Source organism: Pristiophorus japonicus, chromosome 11 (assembly GCF_044704955.1).
Source record: "Pristiophorus japonicus isolate sPriJap1 chromosome 11, sPriJap1.hap1, whole genome shotgun sequence".
Lineage (NCBI taxonomy): Eukaryota > Metazoa > Chordata > Chondrichthyes > Pristiophoridae > Pristiophorus > Pristiophorus japonicus.
This window is the reverse complement of record NC_091987.1, coordinates 13,723,332-13,738,919: the sequence shown is the minus strand read 5'-3', so window position 1 is coordinate 13,738,919 and position 15,588 is coordinate 13,723,332. Positions and strand designations below refer to the sequence as shown.

The window sequence follows — 15,588 nt, the reverse complement described above, 5'->3', positions numbered from 1 at the left end:
TTTTAGATAAGGTCCCACATGGCAGACTGGTCACGAAAGTAAAAGCCCATGGGATCCAGGGCAAAGTGGCAAGTTAGATTTAAAATTTGCTCAGAGGCAGAAAGCAAAGGGTAATGGTAGATGGGTATTTTTGTTACTGGAAGGCTGTATCCAGTGGGGTTCCACAGGGCTCAGTGCTGGGTCCCTTGCATTTTGTGGTATATATCAATGATTTGGACTTAAATGTTGTGGGTATGATTAAGAAGTTTAAGAAATAGGCCCTGTGATTGCAACATAGAAAATAAGTGCAGGAGTAGGTCATTTGGCCCCTCGAGCCTGCACCACCATTCAATACATGGCTGATCATGCAACTTCAGTACCCCATTCATGCTTTCTCTCCGTACCCCTTGATCCCTTTAGCAGTGAGGGCTACATCTAACTCCCTTTTGAATGTATCTAATGAACTGGTCTCAACAACTTTCTGTGGTAGAGAATTCCACAGGTTCACAATTCTCTGAGTGAAGAAGTTTCTCCTCATCTCGGTCCTAAATGGCTTACCTCTTATCCTTAGACTATGACCCCTGGTTCTGGACTTCCCCAACATCGGGAACATTCTTCCTAAATCTAACCTGTCCAATCCCGTCAGAATTTTACATGTTTCTCTGATATATTTATATGAGACCCTCTCATTTTTCTAAATTCCAGTGAATATAAGCCTAGTCGATCCAGTCTTTCTTCATATGTCAGTCCTGCCATAAGAACATAAGAATTAGGAACAGGAGTAGGCCATCTAGCCCCTCGAGCCTGCTCTGCCATTCAATAAGATCATGGCTGATCTGGCCGTGGACTCAGCTCCACTTACCCGCCCGCTCCCCGTAACCCTTAATTCCCTTATTGGTTAAAAATCTATCTATCTGTGATTTGAATACATTCAATGAGCTAGCCTCAACTGCTTCCTTGGGCAGAGAATTCCACAGATTCACAACCCTCTGGGAGAAGAAATTCCTTCTCAACTCGGTTTTAAATTGGCTCCCCCGTATTTTGAGGCTGTGCCCCCTAGTTCTAGTCTCCCCGACCAGTAGAAACAACCTCTTCGCCTCTATCTTGTCTATCCCTTTCATTATTTTAAATGTTTCTATAAGATCACCCCTCATCCTTCTGAACTCCAACGAGTAAAGACCCAGTCTACTCAATCTATCATCATAAGGTAACCCCCTCATCTCCGGAATCAGCCTCGTGAATCGTCTCTGTACCCCCTCCAAAGCCAGTATATCCTTCCTTATGTAAGGTGACCAAAACTGCACGCAGTACTCCAGGTGCGGCCTTACCAATACCCTATACAGTTGCAGCAGGACCTCCCTGTTTTTGTACTCCATCCCTCTCACAATGAAGGCCAACATTCCATTCGCCTTCCTGATTACCTGCTGCACCTGCAAACTAACTACCTCACCTCCTTTCCCTTCTTGTCTATCTTTCCGAATCGTCAGATACCCCTGTATGTTTAATTCCCAGTCTTGGCCACCCTGCAACTATGTTTCTGTAATGGCCACCAAATCATACCCATCCCGGGAATGAGTAAGGTCAACCTTCGCTGCACTCCCTCAATAGCAAGAATGTCCTTCCTCAGATTAGGAGATCAAAACTGTACAATATTCAAGGTGTGGCCTCACCAAGGCCCTGTACAACTGCAGTAAGATCTCCCTGCTCCTATACTCAAATCCTCTCACTATGAAGGCCAACATGCCATTTGCTGCCTTCACCGCCTGTTGTACCTGCATGCCAACTTTCAATGACTGATGTACCATGACAACCAGGTCTCGTTGCACCTCCTCTTTTCCTAATCAGTCACCATTCAGATAATAGTCTTTCTTCCTGTTTTTGCCACCAAAGTGGATAACCTCACATTTATCTACATTATACTGCATTTGCCATGCATTTGCCCACTCACCTAACCTGTCCAAATCACCCTGAAACCTCCTAGCATCCTCCTCACAGCGCTCACTGCCATCCAGCTTAGTGTCATCTGCAAACTTGGAGATATTACATTCAATTCCTTCATCTAAATCATTAATGTATATTGTAAACAGCTGGGGTCCCAGCACTGAACCTTGCGGTACCCCACTAGTCACTGCCTGCCATTCCTACCCTTTGCTTCCCCCTCTGCCAACCAGTTCTCTATCCATGTCAATACATTACCCCCATTACCATGTGCTTTAATTTTGCACATTAATCTCTTGTGTGGGACCTTGTCAAAAGCCTTTTGAAAGTCCAAATACACCACATCCACTGGTGTTCTCCCTTGTCCACTCTACTAGTTACATCCTCAAAAAATTCTAGAAGAATGCAAAAGGCAGGAGGCAACAGAGCAGGAAGGGACAATATGTATGAATATAAAGGGGTTGCAGGAGGGGTCAAAACTAAAAATCATGGTTTAAAAACTAGTATTAAAACACTTTACCTAAACGCACGCAGCATTCGAAACAAAGTAAATGAGTTGACGGCACAAATCATTACAAATAGGTATGATTTGGTGGCCATTACTGAAACATGGTTGCAGGGTGGCCAAGACTGGAAATTAAACATGCAGGGATATCTGACAATTCGGAAAGATAGACAAGAAGGGAAAGGAGGTGGGGTAGCTCTGTTAATAAAGGATGACATCAGGGCAGTTGTGAGAGATGATATTGGCTCTAATGAACAAAATGTTGAATCATTGTGGATGGAGATTAGAGATAGTAAGGGGAAAAAGTCACTGGTGGGCGTAGTTTATAGGCCCCCAAATAATAACTTCACGGTGGGGCGGGCAATAATCAAGGGGATAATGGAGGCATGTGAAAAAGGAATGGCAGTAATCATGGGGGCTTTTAACCTACATATCGATTGGTCAAATCAAATCGCATGGGGTAGCCTTGAGGAGGAATTCATAGAATGCATACGGGATTGTTTCTTACAACAGTATGTAACAGAACCTACAAGGGGGAGCAAGCTATCTTAGATCTGGTTCTGTGTAATGAGACAGGAATAATAAACGATCTCCGAGTAAAAGATCCTCTCGGAATGAGTGATCACAGTATGGTTGAATTTGTAATACCGATTGAGGGTGAGGAAGTAGTGTCTCAAACGAGCGTACTATGCTTAAACAAAGAGGACTACAGTGGGATGAGGGCAGAGTTGGCTAAAGTAGACTGGAAACACAGACTAAACGGTGGCACAATTGAGGAACAGTGGAGGACTTTAAAGGAGCTCTTTCATAGTGCTCAACAAAAATATATTCCAGTGAAAAAGAAGGACGGGAAGAGAAGGGATAACCAGCCGTGGATAACCAAGGAAATAAAGGAGAGTATCAAATTAAAAACCAATGCGTATAAGGTAGCCAAGGTTAGTGGGAAACTAGAAGATTGGGAAAATTTTAAACGACAGCAAAGAATGACTAAGAAAGCAATAAAGAAAGGAAAGATAGATTATGAAAGTAAACTTGCGCAAAACATAAAAACGGATAGTAAAAGCTTTTACAGATATATAAAACGGAAAAGAGTGACTAAAGTAAATGTTGGTCCTTTAGAAGATGAGAAGAGGGATTTAATAATGGGAAATGTGGAAATGGCTGAGACCGTAGACAATTATTTTGCTTCGGTCTTCACAGTGGAAGACACAAAAACTATGCCAAAAATTGCTGGTCATGGGAATGTGGGAAGGGAGGACCTTGAAACAATCACTATCACTAGGGGGGTAGTGCTGGACAGGCTAATGGGACTCAAGGTAGACAAGTCCCCTGGTCCTGATGAAATGCATCCCAGGGTATTAAAAGAGATGGCAGAAGTTATAGCAGATGCATTCGTTATAATCTACCAAAATTCTCTGGACTCTGGGGAGGTACCAGCAGATTGGAAAGCAGCTAATGTAATTCCTCTGTTTAAAAAAGGGGACAGACAAAAGGCAGGTAACTATAGGCCGGTTAGTTTAACATCTGTAGTGGGGAAAATGCTTGAAGCTATAATTTAAGGAAGAAATAGCGGGACATCTGGATAGGAATAGTGCAATCAAGCAGACGCAACATGGATTCATGAAGGGGAAATCATGCTTAACTAATTTACTGGAATTCTTTGAGGATATAACGAGCATGGTGAATCGAGGTGTACCGATGGATGTGGTGTATTTAGATTTCCAAAAGGCATTCGATAAGGTGCCACACAAAAGGTTACTGCAGAAGATAGAGGTACGCGGAGTCAGAGGAAATGTATTAGCATGGATAGAGAATTGGCTGGCTAACAGAAAGCAGAGAGTCGGGATAAATGAGTCCTTTTCGGGTTGGAAATCGGTGGTTAGTGGTGTGCCACAGGGATCGGTGCTGGGACCACAACTGTTTACAATATACATAGATGACCTGGAAAAGGGGACAGAGTGTAGTGTAACAAAATTTGCAGATGACACAAAGATTAGTGGGAAAGTGGGTTGTGTAGAGGACACAGAGAGGCTGCAAAGAGATTTAGATAGGTTAAGCGAACGGGCTAAGGCTTGGCAGATGGAATAAAATGTCGGAAAATGTGAGGTCATCCACCTTGGGGGAAAAAAAACAGTAAAAGGGAATATTATTTGAATGGGGAGAAATTACAACATGCTGCGGTGCAGAGGGACCTGGGGGTCCTTGTGCATGAAACTCTTTTGAGATCCTTGTGCATGAATCCCAAAAAGTTAGTTTGCAGGTGCAGCAGGTAATCAGGAAGGCGAATGGAATGTTGGCCTTCATTGCGAGAGCGATGGAGTACAAAAGCAGGGAGGTCCTGCTGCAACTGTACAGGGTATTGGTGAGGCCGCACCTGGAGTACTGCGTGCAGTTTTGGTCACCTTACATAAGGAAGGATATACTGGCTTTGGAGGGGGTACAGAGACGATTCACTAGGCTGATTCCGGAACTGAGGAGGTTACCTTTTGATGATAGATTGAGTAGACTGGGTCTTTACTCGTTGGAGTTCAGAAGGATGAGGGGTGATCTTAGAGAAACATTTAAAATAATGAAAGGGATAGACAAGATAGAGCCAGAGAGGTTGTTTCAACTGGTCGGGGAGACTAGAACTAGGGGGCACAGTCTCAAAATTCAGGGGAGCCAATTTAAAACCGAGTTGAGAAGGAATTTCTTCTCCCAGAGGGTTGTGAATCTGTGGAATTCTCTGCCCAAGGAAGCAGGTGAGGCTAGCTCATTGAATGTATTCAAATCACAGATAGATAGATTTTTAACCAATAGGGGAATTAAGGGTTACGGGGAGCGGGTGGGTAAGTGGAGCTGAGTCCACGGCCAGATCAGCCATGATCTTATTGAATGGCGGAGCAGGCTCGAGGGGCTAGATGGCCTACTCCTGTTCCTAATTCTTATGTTCTTATGTTCTTATGTCAAGCATGATTTTGCTTTCATAAACCCATGCTGACTTGGACCGATATTGAAGAAGAAAGCTGCAGACTGCAGGAAGATATCAATGTACCGGTCAGGTGGGCAGAACAGTGGCAAATGGAATTCAATCTGGATAAGTGTGTGGTAATACATTTGGGGAGGTCTAACAAGGCAAGGGAATACTCATTAAATGGTAAGACACTAAAAAGTGTAGAGGAACAAAGGGACTTTGGAGTGCAGGTCCGCAGATCCTTAAAGGTAGCAGGCCAGGTTGATTAGCTGGTTAAGAAAACTTATTGAATCCTTGCCTTTATAAGTCGAGGCATGGAATACTAGAGCAGGGAGGTTATCCTTGAACTTTATAAAACACTGGTTAGGCTGCAGCTGGAGTACTGTGTGCAGTTCTGGAAAAATGTGATTGCAGTGGAAAGGGTGCAGAAGAGATTTATGAGAATGTTGCCTGTACTGGAGAATTTTGGCTATTGGGAAAGATTGGAGATGCTGGGTCTGTTTTCTTTGGAACAGAGGAGGCTGAGGGGAGACCTGATTGAGATGTATAAAATTATGAGGGGCCTGGATAGTGTGGATAGGAAGGACCTGTTTCCCTTGGCAGAGGGGTCAACAAATTAAAAGTAATTGTGGAGGGAGATTTAGAGGATATATGAGGGGAAATGTCTTCACTCAGAGGGTGGTGGGGGTCTGGAACTCACTGCCTGAAAGGGTGGTAGAGGCAGAAACCCTCAACGCATTTAAAAGATACTTGGCTGTGGCCTTAAAGAGCCGTAACCTACAGGGTTACGGACCAAGAGCTGGAAAGTGGGATTAGGCTGGATAGTTCATTGTCGGTCACGATGGACCGAAATGGCCTCCTTCCATGCTGTCATTTTCTCTGATTCTATGAATGAGGTCCTGCTGTTTACCGGCTGACCAATCAGGGAGTCTTTCACCGTCTGGGTTGATATGTTGCTTTGTTTCATCACTGATGTTATCGTGAATAGTGTCAGCTCGCACACGTGCAGAGTGGCCCATTGAACAAGGCCTCAGACCGGAGCAAAAAGGCCTTTCAACGAGAAGGGAGCAACTTGGCAATGTACATTGTCTAAAACCTTGTGTTCTTTGTAGTGCAAGGAAAAGAGTTGGATTACTTGGAGCAGCCATCGGCGAGCGATCCCTCTAAAGCTTGTGAAGAAGACACAGCCCGGACGGTCTCCAAAGCTGCCACCGAGTATGAAGACCGGGGCCCAGAGGCTGCACTGCAAGCGGTATGACTTGCAACAAGCCAACTTTTCTTTTCTTCTTTTTACTTTGGGTATCAAATAAAGAAATGCTGACTGGTTAATGCACATGTCGCCCTCGGTTATTGCTCGTTAAGAAAAGCCCATTAATCTCCCCTCCTCCTTACCCTGCCCCATTAACAGTTCTGAAACCGATCATTTACCCGTGTTATGTGCAGGAGGATTGTAGCCTAGCAAAAGCGCAGTGCTGTTTCCCCTCCCCCTCCCCCTCCTCTTAAACCCTACATAACCTCAATGGGTGCCCCTTGAGAATAATTCATTGCTCGTGAGGCACTTTGGGATTTCCTGAGGGCAGGGCGAGGTCCTCTATAGATGCAAGTTCTTTTTTCCTGCCGTCTGAGGCTGTTGCCCGTCTGGTTTTGTTTCTCTTCCCTTTCGCCCCCCCCACCCGTCGATATCTCTTTCTCTTTCCCTCCATACCAAAGACCACTGCTCCCATCGGGGGGTCTGTTCTATCGCTGCACCGCACCCCCACCCAAGGCGGGGGCTCTTTGCCCACGTGCGCGCAGTTGGTGCCCCGTTCGATGGCTGACGGCACCACAGCTGAGCCCAATCCCTGTCTGGCTCCCGCCAGCCTCTCTAACCGGGGCCACTGGACCATCAGGAGTGAGGGCCCTGGCTGCCTTTCCTGCTCTGTCGCCCAGTGACGTGGTGGAGGGCTCCCCAGGCGGCCACACCGAGCTCGGCACAGACTGGGTGGGTGGGTGGGGGGACCAAACTCAAGTCCCGTCCATCTGTACACTTCACCTACTCGCTTGTCCAGCCATCGGGTGCGCAGGATGTTTTAATCAAATTGGATGTTTCCACTCGTGGGGGAGACTAGAACTAGGGGGCATAAGATCAGAATAAGGGGTCGCCCAATTAGAACTGGGATGAGGAGGAATTTCCCCTCTCAGAGGGTTGTGAATCTGTGGAATTCTCTGCCCCAGAGAGCTGTGGCGGCTGAGTTACTGAATAAATTTAAGGCGGAGATAGACAGACTTTTGAGCCATAAGGGAATAAAGGGTTATGGCGAGCGGGCAGGGAAGTGGAGTTGAGGCCAAGATCAGATCAGCTATGATCTTATTGAATGGCGGAGCAGGCTCGAGGGGCCGAATGGCCTACTCCTGCTCCTATTTGTTATGTTATTATATAAAGGAGCAACATTGCACTTAGCAGAGGGGCAGCATTCCTGCATATAACATGCTGTTTAACAGTCTGTAAGCTAACCTTTAACCTGCCTGTTGTGCTATGTTCCATGTTTCGCTGCGACCTCCAGCTCTCGCCTCGCCGGTTCACACTTCATTGCCCCAACGGTTGTCTTAAAGTGATTTAAAAACAAAACGCAGATGTACGAGAGTTAAAGAAGCCGACTTATATTCTTCCAATAAACAATTTCTAACGACCCTCCCTGAAACGATATATTTTTGTCTTTTATTTGGGGGGAGGGAGAGGCAGAGGGAAGTTGGTGATCGTGCTGCCGAAACTCTGCTTTGTGCCCCGCCTTCTGGCTCTGATTGGCTGTGAACTCTGAACTGAGCGCGCAGGGCAAAGGTCAGTCGGGCCAGCGCATTCCTGAAATCGACCTGGGCTGTAAAGACCAGTTTGGGGATTTTTCCCCCCCCCCCCGCTGCCTTCTTCACAACAAACGACGTTATTATTTTACCGGTTATTTAATGCCGGTGTGCTTCTTTTGCTCCTTAACATGTGTGTTTGTATATATCTGTAGAAAAGGTGTTTCTTGGGGAGAGGTGATAACTTTCACACCAGCTGTATAACAGTGCGGTTTAAACCCACCCCGGGAGCGGGGAGGGGAGGGGTTTCGACAGGCTAATCAGCCACTCCCGGCCCTTGTCCATGGGAACCCTAGGCCTTAAACCTGTCCAGGTAAATAGGGTCGCCAGTCCTCCCGGATTGTCCTGGAGTCTTTCTGGAGTGAAGGATTAATCTCACCGCACATTCATGCCAGCAATCTGGCAGACCTTGCCTTCTCTTGTCTCGCTCCGGCTGACTAGCAATGGACAGCGGGGGCAGCATGGCTTCCAGGGTGTCAAACCGTGCATTGGATAGAGTGGTTTCTGGGACGCAGGGGATTGTGGGTACTGTAGTCGCCATTATTGACTGATTGATGTGTCGGGTGACCAATGGGCGGCAGTGTCGGGGATGAGGCGATTGGAGGTCGTGTGATGAAGCCTCCCGGAATATGATCAACCAAAGTTGGCAGTCCAGTAATGTTGCTGCTGTGTCTGAATGGATTGCAGTCTGTTTATCGTCGTGCACAATGGAATATTTGTAGATTGAAGAGCTCATGGCGTGGTCTGAAAGAGCAGGCATTGTGCATGGCCAAGGCCACTAGTTTACAGTGACTGAATAAATTTAAGTATTTGTTGCTAAATGCATGGGATTCCAGTGCTTCGGGATTGAATTCTGCACTTGTGTGAGGTTGTGTGTGACAACTGCAACCCTGGCCATGCTTAAAACCAGAGTCCATCCAATTAACGAGGTAACGCACGTTTGTTTGCAGCTTGCAGGCTGGGTGGGCGCAGGTTTATGCCGGGACTGTTCGTTTGTTAGCACCGATGTCCAAACCACATCAGGGCCACCACAGGCCCTCTGCAGGGCCGGGGATGAGAAATTGAAGCCAGATTCTTGTTTGCCCTGTCGTGGTGGTCAGTAACGACCCGAGGGGAGCAATCGTAAGGAGTAGACGGTAACCCCGATCTCCTGGTCAACTTGGCAGAAACCAGCGAGGAAAGTTAGAGTCCCAATGTGGTTCTGATATTGAGCAACATATGGACCAAGGCTTCGCTGTTTGGTATTATTTACATCCTCAACTCGTGGTTTTTTTAAAACATTGTTCTCGGGATGTGGGCATCGCTGGCAAGGCCGGCATTTATTGTCCGTCCCCAGTTGCCCCGAGAAGGTGGTGGTGAGCCACCTTGAAACGTTGGTCGCGGTTTGATGCAACTGAGTGGCTCACTGGGCCGCTTCAGAGGGCAGTTAAGAGCCAACTGGATTGCATTGGGACTGGAGTCACATATATATAGGCCCAGGCTGAGTATGCACGGCAGGTTTCCTTCCCGAAAGGGACATCAGTGTGTTCATTATTGACGTTTGACCCTTGATCAGCCCTGCATTTGGAAAGCAAAGTGATCGTTGGACTCAGTTACTATATTGGTGGCAGTGCCCTATAGGAAAGTCTCCACCTCAGCTAAATGCTTTTAGTCCGATACTTTTAATCCCCAGCCTGATTCCTCGGTTGATTCCTGAATTAAAGGGGTTGTCTTACAAAGAAAGGTTGAGCAGGTTGGGCCTTTACTTATTGGAGTTTAGAAGAATGAGAGGTGATCTTATGGAACTGTATAAGATAATGAGGGGGCTCGACAAGGTGGATGCAGAGAGGATGTTTCCCCTTGTGGGGGAATCTAGAACTAGGGGGCATAGTTTCAGAATAAGGGGCCGCCCATTTAAAACGGAGATGAGGAGGAATTTCTTCTCTCAGAGGGTCATGAATCTTTGGAATTCTCTGCCCCAGAGAGCTGTGGAGACTGGGTCATTGAATATATTTAAGGTGGAGTTAAACAGATTTTTGAACGATAAGGGAGTAAAGGGTTATGGGGAGCGGGCAGGGAAGTGGAGCTGAGGCCAAGATCAGATCAACCATAATCTTATTGAATGGTGGAGCAGGCTCGAGGGGCCAAATGGCCTACTCCTGCTCCTATTTCTTATGTTTTTGTATCGCCTCAGACCATTCCTTCTCCTAGCGGCAGGACTTCACCCCGCTGGTGGGCAGCTGGAAATACTTTTCCCCCAGGCACAACCCAAGTTTTATTAAATTAAGGAAACCAGACCAGTGGTAATTGTCAGTTCCACAGTGCAGGACACCCAAAGTGGAAAAGAGCAAAGATGGGATCACAGAATTGGCAACGCCGTTTAAAGTTGGAGAGCGTGGTTATTCGAGGGAGGGAGAGATGCGTTTCTTTAAGTAAGGAGCTGCAAAAGCCCTCGGAGCACTGGGACATCTTTGTGGGATTTCACAGTGTCTATGGGGGCTGGTGGTACTATTACCACAGATCATCCCAGAGCATCTGCTGCCCGTTTGTGTGCAGGATTCAGAAGGAAAAACGGCTAACTTAATCGGTGTCATTCTATGTCAGCAGGTGGGTCTTTGAGAAGTTCCACACGTCTAGCAGTGCACTTCAGTGAGATCCCACTGACCACACTGTCGCTCGCTGATATTATCATAGAATCATAGAAATTTACAGCACAGAAGGAGGCTGTTTGGCCCATCGTGTCCGTGCAGGCTGACAAAGAGCTATCCAGCTCTTGCTCCATAGCCCTGCAGATTACGGCACTTCAAGTGCACATCCAGGTACTTTTTAAATGCGATGAGGGCTTCTGCCTCTACCACCCTTTCAGGCAGTGGGTTCCAGAACTCCCACCCTCTGGGTGAAAACATTTCCTGTTCACTCCCCTCTAACACTTCTCCTTCCAAATCTATGCCCTCTGGTTATTGGCCTCTCTGCTAAGGGAAATAGGTTGTTCCTATCCACTCTGTCTAGGCCCCTCATAATTTTAGACACATACTGCGGGGCTGCTGTGCCAGGGATTGCGGCCTTGCCTCCCTTGTGACGGTGGTTGGGGTCATCCTGCACACTTTCTAAAAGTATGTTTGGAGACGCGAAGTACCCTGAATGTATGTATTGTTGATGGACCTGCTGGCACAACCCGAGGTCTGTCCATTGTCTTATAGTCTGCGTGCGTGTATGTTATCAAAGGGTGGGCAGAATGATGCGTTCTATCCATTCCCAGCACTTGATCCCAACCTGTCGCGATCTGAACGCTCCCTCTTGCTGTCCAGCACTCACCGACATTACCGCTTTGCTGCTGAGCTTCAGGCCTCCTTTCTCCTGATCCACTCACACCCTCTACCTGCTGCTCCATCGAGGCTTCTGTCTATCTTACATTGGATGTAGGCTCTCTATGTCCTGTCGCCCTGTTCATGTTGCAACACAGTGTCGGGGAAGCAGTGCCAATGAACTCTCCCAATCGGTCGCGTGGGAATGTAGATTTTCCCATTCTGCAAAGTTGCCTGTCTGTATTCTGTGTTTTTTTTTAAGTCTTTCCTTATTTTGGTTATCAGCTTCTTTGCCAGACTTGATTGAAGTTTTGTCACTAATCTATTGAGAAAGTTTCACACAGGCTGCACACTTGTTTACTGCTCTCGACTCATCAACTCTTCATCAGCTCCCATTACCAGCAACAAGCGTAATCACCGGTATTTCAAACTGGGAAAATATGGTAGTTTAGAACTTTCTGCTTGGGGGAGGAACCATGAAAATAGTGTGTCTCGGGGACACCCCGCACACAGTGGCACACTCCCGGGGACCCCCGCACACAGTGACACACTCCCGGGGACCCCTGCACACAATGGCACACTCCCGGGGACCCCTCACACAGTGACACACTCCCTACCTCTCTCCCTACCTCTCTCCCTCCCTCTCTCCCTCCCTCTCTCCCTCCCTCCCTCCCTCTCACCCTCCCTCCCTCTCACCCTCCCTCCCTCTCTCCCTCCCTCCCTCTCTCCCTCCCCTTCCCTCCCTCCCTCCCTTCCCTCCCTCCCTCCCTTCCCTCCCTCCCTCCCTACCCTCTCTCCCTCCCTACCCTCTCTCCCTCCCTACCCTCCCTCTCTCCCCTCTCATCCCTCCCTCTCTCCCCTCCCTCTCTCCCTCCCTCCCTCCCCCCCCCTCCCCTCCCTCCCTCCCCCTCCCCTCCCTCCCTCCCCCTTCCCTCCCTCCCCCTTCCCTCTCTCCCTCCCTCCCTCCCCCTTCCCCTACCCTCTCTCCCTCCCTCCCTCCCCTCCCTCCCTCCCCCTTCCCTCTCTCCCTCCCTCCCTCCCTCCCCCTTCCCCTACCCTCTCTCCCTCCCCCTTCCCTCCCTCCCCTCCCTCCCTCCCCTCCCTCCCCTCCCTCCCTCCCCCTTCCCTCTCTCCCTCTCTCCTTCCCTCTCCCTCCCCCTACCCTCTCTCCCACCCTCCCCCCTCCTCGCTCTCGCTCCTCCCTCTCTCACCTTAGTCTGAGACATGCTTGCCGATCGATGCACTGCTGCCAGCTGTGCTGCCTACCACTATTGGTGCCACATCTTGAGTAGTTTTGCTTGTGTTGTGCAGATTTGCTGTGTCCCGGATTCCTTTCACTTGCGACCCTGCTTCTGAAGGAGGGCTCAGAAGTCGTGCTCCTAAATATTTACTGCTGGAGTCAGAAAAGCCCATTTGCTGATTCAGCGCTCTTGATTCCAACAGGACCGGGTTCTAATCCCGCAGGCTTTGTTCCCAAGCCTTTCCCTTTTTTTTTTCAATAAGTAGCGAAAGGCCAGCTGTGAAGAGCTTAACCGAAGCTGCTCAGAGCAAGTCTCGAGATCAAAAAATCATGTGGAATGTCCCGACTTCCATCTCGGTCAGTGTGGGTGGGAGGTGGGGCGGGGGGGGGGGGAGATGCTGCAGTTTGCCTCAGTACCCTGGGGTTGGGGTGTGGAGGGACGACACCCTGCTGTCGCTGACTCCTGTAGGAAGGTACCAATGTGCACACCAGCTGGGGACAGCATCGGCTGGGCTACGATGCCTACCGTCGTTGAATTGCCAGCCAACACTGGCTGCCTCAGCTCACACATGAAGAATAGGGCAGTTGGGTGAGGAAACCACATGGGTTTATGCCCCTGAGAGGAGGAGTATGGGGAGGTGAATAAAAGAGGAGTAAATTGACAAAAAAAAAGGCATGGAAAGTCAATTATTATCTGACAGGGGTTTGAGTTATTAACCCTGTTGATGTTTACAGCCATTTACAATCCGTAACCACAATTAGTTGTGGCCTCCTCACTGGAAGCTGCCTTTTCTGACTAAAATCGCTAATATCCTTGTGGCCCTTTTAATTCATCGACATAGGTATTTGTCCCTATATCTCTCATTCCTTTACGTGTGCTATTTACTATATTTGTTTTATTTTTCACTTTTCTAAACCTCCTCCATCCGCTTACTCTTTCAGCCAAGGGCCGGATTCCCCATTGACATCTTTGCGTTGCTGTAATGGTTCATGTTTGCCACTGGGTGGTGCTGTGTGGCAACCCATCAAATCTTTGCCGCAAGTTGCAGATCTTGCCAATTTTATCAAGCTGGTGTTGTGCCGCAAAGTGATTGGGTGTTGGTTCAAGCCTGTGATTTGTAACCACAGTCACCATTAAGGCAGCCTAGACATCTGCCTTGGTTGACCTTTTCATTCCTAAGTGGTAGGCAGGGAGACTGTAAGGAGAATGGACAGCCAGCGAGTGCACAGAATGTAAAACCTTTTTATGTGTGCAATAAAGAAAAGAAGCTTTCTAAAGTAGATATAGTGTAATAGTTAAAAAGCCAAAACATGGCGTATCGGCCAAGTGACTTGAGTCGGGTCGGCCATGTTTGTCGTGGCGGGTCGGCCATGTTTGTCGTGGCGGGTCGGCCATGTTTGTCGTGGCGGGTCGGCCATGTTTGTCGTGGCGGGTCGGCCATGTTTGTCGTGGCGGGTCGGCCATGTTTGTCGTGGCGGGTCGGCCATGTTTGGCGTGGCGGGTCGGCCATGTTTCTTGCAGCAGGGTTCAGCATCACTCCCTGCGCCCACCAAGGTGGTTCGCAATCACACCATGTATAATTGAGCTGTACAGACCAGGAGGCCCCAAGCTCGATTCCTCGTCTGTGCTGGATTGTTGCACTCAGCTGAGTGGCATGCGGGGCACAGCCTCAGCCCGGTGGGCGCAGGAATGGATAGATTCGCACTGGGCTGCGATCCCACTGACGCTTGCGGTTTAAGCACTCACGGGCAGGTTGCATATCTGGGCTTGGCAGTGGCAGAGTGTCCAATCATGGTCAGTGCCTTGAGAAAAGTAACCACAAGATAATTAATGCTGTTCTTGAAATAGCACCTGGAAAGAAATGAAACTTTTGTGGAATTAGCATTGTTCTTTGTGACCCTGGATCTTTTCTTTTCCCTTTACCTCTGCCATCCTTCCCCCCCCCCCCCCCTTGAGTGTGTCCTTGCCCTTTTCCCGTAGGGCTCAGCCACAGCTTGCCCCAAGCCGGGTCCCAGCCAGCGCGTGGTTGAGGTGGAGATCCCCCATATAGGAAGGTTGGTCATAGAGTCAGAGGAAGGCGGTTATGATGATGAGGTATCTACCCAGTGCCCGGCCGTGTGTAAATGACCCGAGAGCATGCGGGCAGACGTTGCATGGTACTCCTGAATGGGCATGATTCTGGGCACAGCTGTGCGTGGGAGTGCTAGAGTTCCATTTACCTCGCTTTCAAATCATGTTTTAAAAGCCAGAAGGTAGAATTGGGGAGGGTGCACATTGCACAACGCCGGATCGGGAAAGTGCGCGTTACACGGGACGGGGAGAGTGCGCGTTACACGGGACGGGGAGAGTGAGCGTTACACGGGACGGGGAGAGTGCCTTTACATGGGAGAGTACACGTTACACGGGATGTGGAGCGTGCACGTTACACGAGATGGGGAGAGTGCGTGTTCTTTATGCAGTGGTACTTTACCCAATGACATTGCATGTACCTACAACTTGAACTGACGTTTCCAACAGTCGGGATTTGGATCATTTCAAGTTGTCTCTGATCACACGTGATTTAAATTAATCCAATGCTATCCTGACAGTACGAAATGTGTCAATGTATGCATTAAGTGTACATTGTGAAAACACTTTGTGCACATCCCGCTTTTATTGACTTTGAAAGAAATTGTCCTGGCTGTAGAGCTACAGGGATGGTTTAGAAAGGGAGGCCAGAGTTTGGATTTCAGACAGAACTTTTATTCTCTACCCTTCCACATTATTTTCTTTTGTCTCCTGACCGTTGCAGCTGTCTGTTCCCTCCTCTTGCCACGCCCCATCCGCCACAGAACGTCACAGCCTGGTCCC

The 15,588-nt window shown here is 48.5% G+C and overlaps 1 protein-coding gene across 7 annotated transcripts in view; it reads left to right on the top strand.

Moving 5' to 3' along the window:
* usp25 (ubiquitin specific peptidase 25) overlaps positions 1-15,588 on the top strand; it is a 211,708-nt gene that overhangs the window by 142,521 nt on the left and 53,599 nt on the right. For 4 of the 7 annotated variants that reach the window (XM_070893240.1, XM_070893239.1, XM_070893238.1 and 1 more), the window contains one exon: positions 6,488-6,627. In XM_070893240.1, coding sequence (XP_070749341.1) covers positions 6,488-6,627 — 140 coding nt within the window. Of the gene's footprint in view, positions 1-6,487; positions 6,628-14,718; positions 14,833-15,588 lie in introns of all 7 variants that reach the window. The other 3 variants (XM_070893235.1, XM_070893236.1, XM_070893234.1) reach the window with 1 other exon arrangement.